The sequence below is a fragment of the Molossus molossus genome, unplaced genomic scaffold (genome assembly GCF_014108415.1).
Source record: "Molossus molossus isolate mMolMol1 unplaced genomic scaffold, mMolMol1.p scaffold_m16_p_19, whole genome shotgun sequence".
Classification (NCBI taxonomy): Eukaryota; Metazoa; Chordata; class Mammalia; order Chiroptera; family Molossidae; genus Molossus; species Molossus molossus.
In genome coordinates this window covers 10,722,431-10,739,315 of record NW_023425354.1, presented here as the reverse complement: position 1 = coordinate 10,739,315, position 16,885 = coordinate 10,722,431, and the positions used below count along the sequence as shown (strand labels likewise).

Genomic DNA, 16,885 nt, shown 5'->3' with positions numbered 1-16,885 from the left:
TAGGAATCATACCCACAACCTTTCAGTGTACAGGATGACGCCCCAACCAACTGACCTACCCTGTTGGGGCATAGGCCTCTTTTAAGTTCGACTCTGTAGTCGACACTGGAAAGGGGTAGAGTAGAACGCAAGGATTAGAGGAAATAGAGGGAAGACGTTCGCTGGTGCAGGTTCCCAGGCAGGTGGAGGTGCTGGCCCTGGAGGGGAGGGGCAGGCATGTGCTGTGACAAGTGAGAAGAGGAGGGAGGACGGAGGACAGATGCATGGAAATTTGTAAATCTGTAGCAGCAAGAATGAGGACATTTGATTACGAGAGGGTTTTGTTTGTGTGATGGGAGGAATAGCATTGGAGACTGGAGGAATTACATAGACAGGAGAGCTGATGGAAGGGAGGGTTTTGCAGTCATTTTGGTGATGGCATAACTGATCTGACTAGAAAATCCTGGGAAACTTTTTTGCTTTCTAGGTCTCAGATGAGGTTAATGACCATGAGTTTGTGAGTCCCTCTAAAAGTTCTTCAAAGTGGGTTTTCATATGGTTCATTGATTTTTACATCTAGTATGCTCCTATTATTCTCTTTGTCTTGTTCTTCTTGCTCTCCTTATTATACCCCTTTTACGTCTTTGGCTTGGCTTTCCTTTTCCAGTTTGTAATACATAATTTGGGGGCCTCAACTGCACATCAGCCACTTTGCTCCTCAGGGAATGCAGCCATGCTACAAGGCACAACTTGGTCATACAGGCAGCAGGCACAGGGCCCGGCCCGGCCCACTAGGCTGCCAGAATCAGAGGCCAGGCTGTGAAGTTACACAGCTGGGGCCCAGGGCTGCAGGCCAAGTGCGGGGAGCCTGATCCATGGAATGGGCATTGGAAACGAGGCCGGTCCTGGAGCTTTTCTCGTGTGGGGAACAAATGGTCTTTGCCTAGAGTGGGGGTTCAGACAGCAAAGATCAACTCGGTCCTTCTCAGCGGCGGTAGTATGAGTGTGTATTCTATGTTTTGTTTCAGGGATACTTCATTTAAGGGATGTTTCCTAGCTAGTGATATAGCTAACTGATGGTTCCCATTCTCTGGATACCTTAAACATCTAAAGTTGAACTAATGTCTTTCCAGTCATTTATTATTTAACACGTTTGTTGAGCAAATGCGTTGTGCTGAACACTGTTCCAGGTGGGTGCTGAGGATGTGCCATGAACAAGGGAGATCCTCAGTGCCCACGGGGCAGGAGACACCTCCACACATGCGCACTCTCCCAAAGTGACATGTAAGGGAAGTGATGACAGTTGCTATGAAATAAAGCAAGATAATAAGGTGCTTGTGAGTGAAGCAGCTATTGGCTGTCAATGAAGGACTCTAAAGAAGTGATTGGATATTGAAAGGGATTTATTTAAAGTAATAGTAAAACCTGAGTGAAGTGAAGGAGGAAACCATACAAAAACTCGATGAGAGAGAAGAGCATTTCGGGTAGAGGAAAGGGGTCGGCATGTGTCTGGAATGGAGTGAGCCAGGGAGAGAGTGGCAGGAACGAGGAAGCAGCTTCTTTAGACTGTGGTGGGAGTTGGGTTTATTCTGAGTGCTGTGGGAAGCTGTGGAGCATTTGATGGAGACCTGCCCGGCTGCCGTGTGAAGCACGGGCTGCAGTGGAGGCGGGGGAGGAAGGGGGGCTGGTAGGGCGACTGCAGTCGCCTGGCACGCGGGGACTGGGTCTGCACTAGGGCGGCAGGGCTGGGCTCACGGCGCGCGGTCAGAGTTGGGTATATTTTGAAGGCGGGACTTTTGTTTTGTTTTAGGGCACGGCTGTCATTAAATAATTAGTGAGTGTTGTCAATATTGGCATCGTCAGTCATCGTCATCTCATCGTCATTTTTAACTTGTCAGTTACATAAACAAAACATTAACTGTGCCCAGGGTATAGTCTGTGAATTTATTATAAATCAGAATTATGTGCAGGTTTATGCATATAATGGGTGTGAAATGGAGTTGAGGGGAAGGGGGAGCTCAAACACGCCTCACAGGCCTCCACCCGGTGACTGCAGCGCCAGACCCCGACAGGCAGCAGGAGAAAGAGAGGAGGCCAGCCCGGGCCAGGGCGTGCCAGCAGCCAGAGACCGGAGGGGGGCGCCTGTGAGCAGAGGGAGGCCGGGGTGCACCTTCCCAGCCGGCAGGCGTCTCAGGCAGGGTTGTTTGCGTGCTGCCCTCAGGGCAGTCGATGGAGGCCGAGACTGCCCATGGACTCGGAAGTCTTCGCACACATGGCCGGTTCCAGGAGGGTGCGGAGCCGAAGCCTGGCTGATAGGGATGAAGGAGGAACGGCACACAACAATTTTCAAGAGTTTTGAAAGGGGAGCAGAGAAATGGAATGGTAGGTAGAGGGGTAGGTATCCAGGGAAAGTTTTTTAAAAGGAGACATAGTAAAAGCATGTTTCTTTGTTGACCATAATGATCCAATGGAGAAGGAAGTGTTGGTGATGCAGAGAGTGATGGGATAGTTATGTGACCATCGTGCTTAATCTGGCAAGAGGGGCTGAAATCCGGTGCGTGTGGGAGGTGCCCTGCAGATGGCAGCGAGGCCGGCCCGCGCTGGGTCGTGGGACCGCGGGGACCGCGGGGGCAGCCACCATGCTGAGGAAGATGACGCCGTCTCTTCTGACTGCCCCAGGCTCTGTTTCCTGATCGCTCCCAAATGCCACGCGTGCTGTGAAAACTATGAGTAATTGTGAGGCAGTCCAGTAGTGATGTCGGAAAATAAAAAGAAAGTGAAGACAGTCCATATACAGGAGGAGTTTATAGCCAGGTTGATCTGTTTATCCTTCCAAATTCCATACAAGCTGGGGAACTTGGATGATTTTTATATTTCATATTCATTGAAAAGCAGTGATGTACTAAATTAAGACAATCTGAATGTGTTTTAGAGAAACAGACATACGGGAGGGTAAAGGGGGCATAAGTGGAGATGGAAGGACTTGACTTGGGGTAGTGAACAAGTACAGATGGTGTACTATAGACGCAGCCTATATACTTTTATTAACCAATGCCACGCCAATAAATTCAATAGAAAAGAAACAGACATAGGGTAAAATAAATTAAAATATACAGATAAGACACTTTTTTACCAAAAATGTTGAACTCTGTCTAAGAGGGTGTATTTCTTAATTAATGAATTTTTCAGTTTGATTGGCATGACTGGATCACCATTAAACCCGGAGGAAAAAGCTTCTTGAAGCATTTGACTATCTGAATCCTTCCTGGGTGTTTTAGTTGTGATCTGGCAGATAAAAACACAGAAAATGTAGCAAATTTTTCAAAAAGTTTTAAAAGCTCAGGGTAATTATGGTCACTCATCACCTACAGGTGCCGGGTAAGCGTTCTGAGTGCTAACCGGGAACGGAAACCACAGAGAGCGGGGCTTGCTTTCAGCACAGCCGTCATCTCTCAGTTTTCCTTCCTAATGACTGGTGCCTCCCAGCCTCCAGCCCTCGGCGTCCCTGGCTGTTGGTGGTGGACGAGAGCGGAGGAGGGAAGAAGCAGTGATGCTGGCCGGCCCTTGTTCCACCTCTAGTCGCGGCGAGCACAGCAATATTAAACTTTTAAACGAAGAGAACCTGCGTGACCAAAGCAAGCTGTTGGCTGCCAGATCTCATGGAGGGCTCTTTGTGCTGCAGCATATATCTAATCCTGGAGCCACGTGGCCACCCGCCAGTGACACATTCTACGTCTGCTCTTGACACACGGCCAGCTTTTCACTTTGTGTGTGTGTGCGCGCCTTTTTCTGTTAAGAAGTTCAGAACGTCAGGCCATACTGTGGTCTTTTCTGTGCTAAAATGTACTTTTCCTCTGACTCCAAGGTCTCAAAGCAGATTGTCCTAAGTTTATCTTTAAGAGAGTGTTTATCTCTCATGAAATGTAATGTCCAATAGCACATTTTACATCATATAACTACAATTTTAGAAAAGATTCCAACATCGTTTAGTAAGTCCACACAATTAGTCTAGTGAAATGGTGCTAACTTTGCAATAGACTGTCCCACTGGAACTACATTTCTGGAGCTCTAGAGAATTTGGTAACTTATTTTGACATTTCAAATGTGCTGTTTTGCAAGTGCAAATGGTAAACTGCTCAGAGACATGACCCGATGATCTAAGTCTGTATGTCTTAAATGAAAGAACAGGGTGTGATACACTTGCCTTTTGAGTATGGCTCTTAGTGACATGAGTCTTATATACTACATAAAAGTAGCACTGAATTTCACAAGAAGCAAATTTGTTTACAGGGAGCCCTTGAAGGGGATGTGGGATGAAGTGGAAGTGTCACCCGGCAAGCCCTACCGAAAAGTTCTTGTCTGACCATGGCTAGCGCCCTTGAACTGTTATTAGTCTGATGTATACAATCGTTCACAAGATTGAGCTGACCTTCATCTCTCTTTAAAAAATGTAGCACGTTTACAATAGTCTGTTATTTTACTAGGTAGTGATCTCTGCTGGTCCACTCATAATGATTCAAATTGGAGATGTCAGAACTGCCTAGGCATAGTATTGGGGAAGAGGTCAAAATTCTCAGGAAAATGAGAATATTAGAATGATTTTGTTACTTTAGACCAGGAGGGCCTCAATGATACTGCCTTCACTAAGGTGCTGAAGAGTTCACTCATGGTGGGGACATCATTGAATAGCTGTGTGGTGACTTCCTCTGTATGCCAGGGCCGAACAGTAGGAGCTGCTGCTGTGAGGCTGGGCTGCCTCCTTTCGGTAGGGTGATCGGGCTCCAAAAGGGCAGACACTAGGTGGGGCACTAAAGTGCCAGGTGGAAGTGATTCCTGCAACGAGCAGCAAGGCTGGACGGTGTCTTGCTCTTCGGGGATCCATAGTGATAATGAATACAGCACGGTGCTCTGATGGGTTAGGTAGACGGAGACCAATGAAGAGTACTACTTGTAACATCAAGAACAAAGTCAAGAGCTGGCAAGTGAACTTTCAACAGTTCTCCACTTCATTGGAAAATCATGGACTTTCAAGTTTCCAGATCTGAGTTCACAGTTCACAGACCCGGAACCCATGTGTTTGAAGGGAGACCATGTCCCTTGACAAAGATATTCCCCTGCAGGGAGCTATTGCCATGTGACGTGGTAACCACACAATGAAGAAAGCAAAAGTTCTACCAACATCTTAACTTTTAGAAAGGACTGTTATTATCTTATGGAGCATCAGTTTAGAAATTTCTATGGGAGATAGATAAGTAGATAAAAGGATAGTTTTTTAGAAACAGTATATTTTAGAAACAGTGTCATGCTGTATTTGCCACTTGTTAATATATTTAATTTTATGTGAAATCAGTTTAAGTATAAAAACAAGGGGAATTTAAGGAATTTCTGAAATTTAGAAAATGTTTCTTTACCATATGAGAGATGATTTCTTAGAACAGTGAGAAATAAAGATTAAAAATACATTGAGGTTAGAGTCATTTTCAGATTTTATGGTTCAATTTTGAGAGCATTAATTCACTCTGTACTATAAAAATAAAATTATTATGCTTATACTTCCTTCTACCTACTTCTACCACTCTATTTGGTCAGTTATAGTATTATTTATACATTGTGGAAGTTTGTAGCATTTATATTTTGTTCTATAACCATAATTCTCACAGTTATATAGAGGTAGTTTTTTTTAATTTAATTTAAATCAAGTATATTTCCACCTCCAGGACTTTCATCACAGCTTCTGCATAGCTGAGTCCTTTATTTTGATTCATCTGTTAACTAGTGAGATATCATTATTATATAGTGTTTTGTTTTGTTTTTTCAAGAAGGGCACATAATTGTATTCACTGCGTTTTTGCATGCTTGAGAATCATTGTGTTTTTGAAGGAAAGCTTGGCTGGGAATAAAATTCTCTGGTCATCTTTCTTTCCCTAGAGCTTTGTACATGTTCCACCATTTTGTGGCAACTAATTGTTGTTCTTAATACAGATTCTTTATCTCTTGGTTACCTGAATTTCCTCCTCAAGTGTTGTGTTTTGTTTTTGTTTTTTTGTGTGGTCTGGGTTCTATAGTCTTTGAGTTTTTGCATGTTTGAATTAATTATAGTATTCTTCAGCCATTCTTTTCCGCAGTCTGAATCCATTTTCCTCTGTATACAGTGTACATTTTGATATACACATTCATCTCTTTATTCATTTCAGAGAAATTTTCTGATATTTATGTGTACATGGATTTTCTCTCTACATTATCTTCACTTTGTCTCCATCATGGGCCTTTACTATGATTATCTCAAGCCTTTTGTTCATGTCAGCGATTAGATTTTAAGTCATGTTTATTCAGCTTACCATTATTTCTATTTAGAATCGATTTTGTGATGGAGTTATTTTAATTCCTGGTTTGTTTTCTCTTTTAGTCTTGGAGTTCTCTTTTATTGCACTCGTATTCTTAGTAAGTTATCCTGTCACTCTAAGTGTTTCTGATTTTAGAGGTATGTTTCCTCCGCTCCAGAATGATAGGCCAGCCTTCCTTCTTCCCTCCCTCTTTTTGGCTCAGATCATGTTTTTTTTTTTCCCCGAAAAATACATTTACAGTTGTCCAGACACTTTTTTCCTTCATCTTACGGGGGCTTACAGTGATGGGCAGCTCTGTCCAGATCTACTGCTTTTTCTGGTATAATATTCAGGAATTCCCTCTGATTCCTTTTCTTTCTTCATTTTCAGCCTGTTTCCCTTTGAGTCTCAGTTTGAGAACATGGGTATTTTGTTGCATTTACTTATTCATAGCTTCAGATTATGATTAGGATGGAAGAGGATAACTTAGTTGGAGCTCTGAGCAACTTTTGTTAGAGAACATGATATCTGTTCTTTTAACATTTTATTAATGTCCTACTCCAGGGTTTGCCTATTGGAGGGTATTTTTGTCTGTTTGTTTTTGTTTTGTTTTTAATGGGAGCTTTGAAGTCCACGATTCTATCAGGAAGAATAAGCTCCAGTTTTTCACTTCCCTGGTTTAATTCATCTCTTTTCTACAGCCATCTATACCCCATGCAGTTACCCTCATTCCCCAACCAGCACAACAGGGAAAAGGGAATGATTATTCTTCAGTCTGGTTCTCTCTAAAACGGGTATTAGAGAATATTCCCCAACATTATTTCAGCTTAGCAGTTCTCTCTCTGAGGGATGGAGACAGAATGGGAGGTCTCACCAAATGATGTCAGAACCTTCTCTTTCTTTCCTTGACTACCACCTTCTGAAATGTATGGCCAAGACAATATTGTATTTCGCTTTCCTTATTTGGTTGCTACCAGTGAGTGTTCTCATATTTTGTTTTTAACATTTTTTTCCTTTTTACAATTTTCAGCTTCCCCTGATGTCTTTACCCAGGAGTTCCAGTGCCAGGTGTGTTCAGTGTGAGCCAGAGGTTGCCTTGGACTGTGGTTATTCCCTGAGCGCTAAAACCAGTCCAGCAGTAGTTGAGTGCCAGGCCATCAGAGTGGTGTAGGGAAGATTCCTAACTAAGATTAATGCTATATTAAGTAGCCTCTAAATCACTCCAAACTCTTCAGCTTTCATATTTACATTTGCTAGGGCTTCAACCCATTTTACTAAGGCTTATAGAATATAGATTTCATCATTTGGCTACATTTGAGGTTATTTAACACTATAATTTCTGCTTTTTAATGTGTTAGGTGCATTCTGGCACTTCTGTAATTTGTTCCTGGTTTTAGAATTTCTGACATTGAGGGAAATTACTGGAATGTGTTGGTCTGTGTGTTGTGTTCTGAGCAGTAATGACTTACTCCATCCCCTTTGTCTTTTTCTTTATGTGAGTATTAAAAGGTGTTCAGGCCATATTTGCTAGCACTAATTTTGCTGTAAAACAGTTACCAGGACTTAAAATTATATTTTCCAAGCCCCCAAGAGACTTGGATATCTTGCAGTTCCTCCTTGTCTTTCTCAGGGCCTGGAATGTGCTCCCACCCTCGGCACTGCGTGAAGCCCCTGTTGGAGTGAGAACCGCAGCGTCGTCGGGCTGTGCAGTGTGGGAGAGGGCTGTGTTTGCAGGGCTTCCAGAACTCCTCCTGGACTGCATCTTCAGAGGGCGTGATGGGAAGCATAGTAACAGATGGAGCAACACCCCTGGCCACCTTCTATTTTAACCTATAAAAATGGGGGTTGCATATGAGTCAACCTAGTAGTTTCTAGACAATAAAGCCATTTTCTTACCCAAACTCCAACCACCAAGCCATCAAACTCAGTATCTAAAGGGACTTCCAGATGCTACCAGATGCTTGCGAGTGAGGGATAATCACGTTCCTTCTCCCTGGAAGACGTGCCAATCTGCTTTAGTACCTGCAGAGTGGGCACTACAAGTATAGTTACCTGGCCCAAGAGCACAAAGCTTTTGAATTAGAGAACTTGAAGGGTTTCCTCCTACATTACAGAGATATCTTTAGCCAGCCTTAATTTAGCAGCTTCCGTGGTGGTCGGGCATCCTTTTCCCCCTGTAGCATATATGATAAGTTCTGGACCACCTTGACTTAGAGACCACATTGACCACTCAATGTTTATCCTTGCAGATGCTGTCTACTTTTACTTCCTCTATGTTTTCCATGATTTACCACCTCCTGGTCATCACTAACTCCATTATAAATGATTGCAGGTCAACCAAAAGTGTCTAGTAGTCCAAGGTTAGAAGGATATGCTACTTCCTGTTTACCTTTGAGATGTACTCATAAGTAAAGGACCAAACTGGAAAATCTAAGAATTTGTTTAACATTTATTTATATAAAAGGGGCTAGGAACAAGTAAAACCTTGAATTTAAACATAGATCCACCTTCATGATGGCCTTTGTGGTTATGGATCCATCATTAAGATGTTTCCAGAACATTTGGGTTTTTCTCGTGGACTCTACCATTTATCAGGAGGAGACACACCTGCCAGAAGATACTGACAGTGAAGACACCTAGGGAAAGACCAGAAAGGGCTCAGACATCTAGAAGTTGGCTAAGCAGTATTGGGTCAAGTGGACAAGCCTGAGCTGTTTCACTTTAAAAGGCTCAAGCAACTTTGAGATTCCTTCATTAATTAGCATCACTGAGCAACAGGCTCTGACAAAATAACAAACAAATAATAACATTTATGTTTAGGCTTGAAATTCCATTATCTATTTCACTTGCTCCTGATTTTTTAGAATGAATAAACTCAGATTTGAATATGGGCAAAGTCATTGATCAGTCTATCAGAAAGAACCCTTTAAATGACTCAGAGAAAGTTATTCTGAAAGTGTATCATTCCCGGAGCCTAGAGCGAGGTGGCACATGACTAACGACTAAACAGTGCTTTCTGGTCATGAGTCTTTTCTTGGGGGAGAAAATCTGTAATTCTGCCTTAATTATAAATCAGTTGGTTACTTTTCCTTAGAGTAAAGTAAAATATTTTGCTTTCTATCCATTTTAAATCACACCCATTCTCTCAGTTTTTCTGAGGCGTTTTGCAATTTCAGTGGAACTTTCCACCTGTTATTTCCTTTCAGTGTGTTAACATACTTACGTTATTTTCAGTAAAATTCATAATTTTGTTATAATGACGCTTGATGGTATAATGCTGAATAAAAATAATATTTCAAGAAGTAAAAATATTCTAACTCAATAATGCATATGCTTGGCTGCCTGAAAAAAATGTAGTAATATCAATAAATTTTTAAATTCTCTTTTGTTGGGATTAACATTGTAGTTGTATGAACCACTGAATAAAACATGTACATCTGTTTTAAATAATCAAAGAAAAGTTTCTTTACTACTTGATACAGTATTGAAGGAGAAAAATTTTTGTTATATTTTTGTATGTATTGCCAATAATAGAATAATATGGAAGAAGGATTTCTATATTTTAAATAAACATAAATTCACTAGAATGCATCTTTATTCTCAGATGCAAAATAAAATTTTCATATTATTTTATACATTATTTTGTTCTGATAAGCATATATATTCAAGAGTTAGTATACTTTTCTTCTAAATAGTAGAATAAATTTATGAGTGGTCAGAAATGTATGGTTGATTTCTCAGTTCTCTTAAGAAATGTCACAAATCACAATCAGGAAAAAATTGGAAACCTTTGTTTAAATTAAAAGCAAATTTAATTTGTGTTTTGATTCTCAATTTTCAAGTAGAGGATGAGAATTTTAAATCTCAAAACAAAATAACTTCTGCAGTTGAGTTCAGTATGCATGCCTGGAGAAATGAATGCTATAGCTTTAAGATAAGGTAGTCTGGTGATTCATTGCACGAAACAAGATCGATGTGGAGCAGGCTCCTACTGTTAGCTTTTTTGAACATGGATTCTCACGCTGAAAATAACACAACATATTCTAGATAACGGCAGTTTTTTCCACTGAAATCCACCAAAACTGAAGAAAAATCCAAGTGACTGTTCTTAGCAGCTGTGTGGCCTGGAGTTCACTGGGGAAGCTGGCTTCCTGCAGTCCCCTATTCATCACCTGCTTCAAAGGCAGCCTGGCTGGCTATAGTTTGCAGGCCAGGTAGGGTGCCATTGTGCACAGTCTGGGAGGATTAGTATCAAAGCTGCGGCAACCAGGCCCTTGGTCTCCGGCTGCCATTCAGTCTTGCAGGGAGAGGCTAAGACTGGCCAAGGTCACAGTCTCCAGTGTGGAGTGGACTGGGAAAGGATCCTGAGAATAGAATGCTTTTTATGAAATCATGGCGCAAGCTTGCAGCACAGCAGGTGTCCTTCTGGAACACATGACATCTGTTTATGTTGGTATACCGTAGCTGACAACGAGATAATAGAGCTTTGAAATTTATCATTTTATTTTTAAAAAGACAACTGTATATACAATAATCCAGATGCATATTTAGCTCTATTCTTTTATTTGAAAATCATAAAGAAAACTGACCGGTTTAATTACTGCTTGTACGTGTATATATTTAAGCAAAAAGCAGAGCGTACTATTAACCATTTATAACCATTGCCGATCAGTAATACCCAAATTTGTGGGGAGGAAATATCTAGCATTCAACGTAATGTTTTTTCAATGCTCAGGCATTTGTGTCAACAGATTGCAGAAGGATTTACTGAATATGCCCAACTGTCTTGAATATTAGGAAATTTGGATTACCCCCCCCCCCCCAAATGAGAGTATTCAAGGGTGAGGTAATAATGACGCAAAAATAAAATTTTCAACTTGGACAAATTAGAGAAAAATTAAGCTGTCCATGAGTTGTCATGACGACAAGGATGTTCTGTTGATGAACTGTCCTCCTCATTGTCCAATCAGATAGTAGAGCTGAAGCTGGAGCATGAACAGGAGAAGACGCACCTATTACAGCAGCATAACGCAGAGAAGGATAGCCTAGTCCGAGACCATGAACGGGAAATTGAAAACCTGGAAAAACAGCTTCGCGCTGCCAATATGGAGCACGAAAATCAAATCCAAGAGTTCCAGAAACGAGATTCACAGGTAATTATCAATAATATTTGATAAAACGGGTATCTTTTTAAAAAGTCATCAGCGTTTAATGTTTTCTTATTATTCTTGTTGATGCACGCTGTTTGATCATTTGCAAAACTGACATATAAGTGTGATTTTTTTGTTTTCTTCCCTCCACTCCCCCCTGCCCCCCCGTTTTAGGGATGAATAAGGCTTTAACTACAGAAACCACAGGTAGCCAGATTAAAAATCCCATGGTGCGCTATAACTTGGCCCCTTTTTTATCATCTTGTCTCAGTTCCTTTCATGATGGATTTTTTAAAGGTATCTGCCCCTTACCCCTCCCCTCAGCCTTAGCAAATCCCTATGAAATATATCAGCCTCACTCCTTGCTTTTTGTTTTAATCTCTGTAGGTAATCAAGCAGCTGTTTTAATATTTGCTTTTGCTTCCCAGTGTTGCTTTTTTTCATTAGACTCTATATTTGATTAGATCACTCAGATGGTAATAGATGAAAATGACTCCAGCGAAGGGCTCTTTCCCATCAGGTCTGTTGCTTTCTCCGTCGTGCACCACACATGCCTCCATCTCTGTGGTCCCTGTTGGAAGCCATTCGACAGAGTCGCCCCCAGCTGTGGTAGCGTTTGGCTCTTCAAACTTATGGATGAAATGTGCACTGTCAGCATGGAAAATTATCTTTATAAATTTCAGATGAAAAAAAATCTTATGGAGCATGTATCTTTGTAGTACAACACATTCTTTAGGGTACACAGGGTGGGGCAAAAGTAGGTTTACAGTTTGTATGAAAAATAATACAGTAATTAGTAAATAATACAAGAATAAACTGTGTTTCCCGTACCCACAACTGTAAACCTACTTTTGCTCCACCCTGTAGAGAATCAAAGGCCTTTGGTGCCTTTAGTGTATCTTCTTGTGGAGATTGCTGTGAAATTTTATTAAAGAAAAACTGAAGAGCAATTGTTAACAATGAAAATATCATTTGATTTTTTAAGAAAACTATATAACATACTAGGTTTAAATAGCTCTTTTCCCATTGAAATCTAACCATATTATCCATACCACACATAAGCTTCTTCCTAGTTATTTTCCCTCCCCAAATAATATAATTTTTAAACAATGAAATAAATCCTCTATTTGTTTTAACATGTGTTTAAACAATTTTTTAATTATCTAAACGTGAAAATACTATCGATTAAATAGATGGTAATTTCTTGAGTGGAAGATGAGAGGCGGTAAAGCAAACAATGGGAGTTATTGGTTATTTTTCATTTGACCTTGAGTCTTTTACTTTTGGATAATGACTGGGAAACACAGATATACTCAGCCCAGGCTTTTTTTGTTAATAATATGCATTTACAGGAAAACTATTTTTAATCTGTTTTATGGGGTTTGCTGACTAAGAATGTAGTCATTATAGTAGCCCGAGTACCAGAATAGTCAGGTGGCTCCTAGGAAATCAACATGCATTATGTGTTTGCCACCAGCCTCATTAGAGCTTTTATGCTGATTTTTTGGTTGTTAACCATATAATTTATTAAGACTATTTTCAAAATTAATTTCTCCTTCAAAGTGATGCTAAGTCTACCATTGTCTTCTGGGATATGATGTTTGAGTGGTGAGTCAGTGTGGTGTCTGTTTGCCTAGTAGGACTGAATAACTGATACAATAAACCCATTAATCTATGTGACGTTCTACTATGTTCGTGCTGTTGTGGAAAGCCCACACAAGTGGCGGCCAAGTTTAGAGGAAATCTTTGTGATTTTGGCATTTGTCGTATCTGCCATAAAAAGGGTGCGGTTCATCCAGTGATAACAAAAGGGAAATTTTAGAATTGTTATGTATAATTGAGCCACAGGGACAGTATAATAAAGTTATTAATTAGATTTTCTCTAATTGAATTATTAAGTATGAGGACTGTATGATTTTTTCAAATGCTCTAGCATAGGATTATATTTCTCATATTTTGAGTCTTTCTTGAAACAATTGACATTGTCTTGGGAATGCTAACCAGCAGTGGAAATGGGCTGAATGCTTTCTTGATTAAAATGAAAAGGATTGCTGTATTAGCTATATACTTCGTTAATGTTAGAGAGTATCTTTTTTTAAAAACTTTATCAATAACATATTTTTTAAATCTTATGTATATCAAAATGGTAATATTTTGTATTTATTTTTGGTTTTTCATTGAGGATATTGTTGCAAAGTTTCCTTCAGGTGAGTCCTAAATTTCCCAAATACATCTCTTTGTGATTGTGCTCTAAATAATCTGATGTATACTACCGTTTAAGTCCCGAATTTCATTCCCAGATGTCAACAAAAACACAAAGTGGGTATATGCTTTTTAAAATGAATCTCTTTTCAAATCACTTTTTTGTGAACAAACACAAGTGTCTTATATATTGGATTGTATCATTTTTATTTTGGTTCCAGAGAGATTTGATTTTCAGTATGTTTGGCTGCTTCTGTTAACAGTGGAGGCCATTTTGTAGAAAGGACTAGTTGAAATACTTAACCGGAGAGGACCAGTGCAATAGCTGTCTTGGACACTAAGGCTTTGTTTGCTGCTTTTCTTCCATCAGATTCTTGACTGATTCCAACAGCTACCAGTTTATGGTATACTAAAAACTGTACTCTATATGCAATATACTTTTGGCCTTTCTAAATGTGTAATATATTGCATATTGATAATAAAATCATTATTATAAAGTATAGTTACCTACCAAAAGATGAATCATATATCAACTAGGAAGTTCTTTTTGGTGAGTATGCTATATAATTATTATAGGTTAGTTGTTACTCAAGTACTTTCTGTTTTATAAAGAAGTGATAAGATATAATAACACAACTAAGGGCAGTTAACCATTCCTCTCACTTCATTTGGTGCACTTAGCTAATTAGTCCATGCTTATATTTCTGTCATATACCTTGATTTTCAATGATAAGATATTTTATGCTGTGATTTGCTGAAATGCACATTAAATTAACCACCCTCATACAAGATGTTTAGTCTGGTATCTTCTTAAGGTCATTGTTTAAGAAAAAGCATCTAGATCAGTAGATATCGAGACATAGAAATTCACAACCTCATTGTCAGATATTTCTTATTTGCCAGATCCTTCTTATTACAATTATTTTGAAGAAATATTTGATTATTCCAATCATGTATTTTAATACAAAGAGAATTTACATTTTCACTATGATTATTCTAGGAAAGCTTCCTATAACATGATCATTCTAATTGTAATTCCTGTTTTGCTATTGAACTGCAGTGTAGTAAAATAATTTCTACACTTTACCCTTTTGAATTCAAAGACAAACAGAACATCCCTTAGTTGTTCCTTTAGGACACTGAGCCAGTAGAGATCGCCTGATCTGTTGTGTCTGCTGAAAAAAGTGAGTGGTGTGTCTGAGACTGTTACAGAGAACCTTCGTGATCTGCCCCAGAGGAGGTGCCACCATTCTAGGACAGCCGTTTGTGTGACCTATCGAGGTCCAGTCAAATGGAGGCATCAGGGTGACCACAGCAGCCACTGTGAACCACGGTTTTGAGTGATATCTGAAAATATATTAAACTTGGAATTTGTATCAAGGAAAAGGGGTCTTGCCTAACATTGGCATCTCGATGCCTTCGTTGATTCCGTAAACTGAGAACTGTGATTCTAATATGAACAATTTTTGAATAATAAGTGGACAGATTATCTTGATTTTGCCATATCAATTTGCAGTAAAAGGCTACACCTATCACTGATTCCAAAATATGGGGTTTTCAGAAACCCTCTTCTTCCTCTCTTCTAGTTACCAAAAGGTTTTCCAAAAAAGATGTATGTGTTGAAACATTTTAATTTTTAAAATTATATCTCAGTAACATTACTTTATTTTCCATGCATTTGGAAATCTGGGCACAAGATTAAAATCTCCATCAATAAATTGAGTGTGGGTGTGTGCAGTGGATTAAGCACTAGCTGTCATTCCTCAAAGATTGCCTAAGGACGAAGTTAAGAGGTGATTTTGAACATGGTTGTTAAACCTATACATGGTCTTTGGGCTTTTTAGGGGGGAAGCATGTTTCTATTGAAAACACTTGATTTTAGTTCTGGCTGGTTTTGCTCAGCGGTTAGAGCGTCTGCCTGTGGTCCAGAGAAACCTGGGTTTGGTTCCTGCTAAGGGCATGTACCTCGGTTGCAGTTTGTCCCCGGCCCTGGTTGGTCGTGCGGGTGGCAGCCACTCAATGTGTACCTTTCACGTCGATGTTTCTCTTTCTCTCTCTCCTTCCCATTCTATCTGAACAAAAAATGGAAAAATGTCCTTGAGTGAGGATAAAAAAAAAAAAAGAAAGAAAGAAAACACTTGATTTTAATTTATTTATATGCCAAGTACTTTCAAAAATGATTTGAGAGGCAGCATTTTATAATACATACGTGCTTAACAGGTAGAATATAACTGAATATAATAATTAAACAATAAATGACATCAACCACATCAGAAAATCCATACTTTAAAACATGCTTCAGTCACTACAAGCTTTAGCTCTGAGCTTTCCCACAAGCCCTAGCAAAAAGGGAAACACAAGGGGCTGTGTGATTGTAATTAGTGAAAAAAAGCATACCAGTTCATGGCTGTTGTTTTCTAGCTCTCAATTTTGAGAGGAATTTTTGATGTGGGACTTAATATAAAGGACATTAACCAATATAACTGATTATGTTCTCTATATGTTAAAACATTTGGAAATAAAATCTGGTGGGAAAACCTTAAGTTCTTTAATTGCTTTCACGAAATATACAATTATTTGCAACACAAAAAACCACAGTTGCTTTGAGAGATTCAATTTTGTAGATACTTAAGTCAAAAGAAGGCATAGTTTAAGTCACAAGCCCAGAAAATTCTAGAACTGTCACTCTATGACTGTTGCAGAAACCCTTACGAAATGTTTGAGGAAGTCGAGGTTAGGAACATGGCTGAGATTGGAAGTAGTTTTAAAGTCAATGCCCTGGTGTTAATTTCCAAGTGTGTTAGTACTCTGCCTCTTTCATATCTGACACTCTTGTTCTTTGAATTAATACTATGGAAAACTATAGGAAATAGTACAATCAAGTGGTAATTTGGTCTAGGAGTGTAGGGTATTTGTACCTGTACTAAAATGGTTCACATCCTACCTACATAACCAAAATAGTATTTCATGATCAATATTTATTCACTGATATCATTTGCTTGGTTTTGAGGTAGAAAATACTTTTGCTTCTTTGGGTCAAACCAGACTGATTGCTTGAATAAAGCAAACTATATAAACTGTATTTTCCCCCAACTCAGTGAGGCTGTTGCTATTAAAGTCACCCTGCTCTGTGTTCCCTTCCGCTCCCTGGTGACACACGCAGTCACATCAGAGTGGTTGCCTGGCCTTCCAGCTGTGTGCACACTGCACTTTGATGCTCATCCCTAGATA

At 39.6% G+C, this 16,885-nt stretch overlaps 1 protein-coding gene across 5 annotated transcripts in view; it reads left to right on the top strand.

Annotated features, from left to right (window-relative positions):
- The window catches only part of CEP112 (centrosomal protein 112), a 341,295-nt gene that overhangs the window by 139,293 nt on the left and 185,117 nt on the right, over positions 1–16,885 (top strand). For all 5 annotated transcript variants that reach the window (XM_036269316.1, XM_036269315.1, XM_036269313.1 and 2 more), the window contains one exon: positions 11,273–11,455. In XM_036269316.1, coding sequence (XP_036125209.1) covers positions 11,273–11,455 — 183 coding nt within the window. The remainder of the gene's footprint in view (positions 1–11,272; positions 11,456–16,885) is intronic.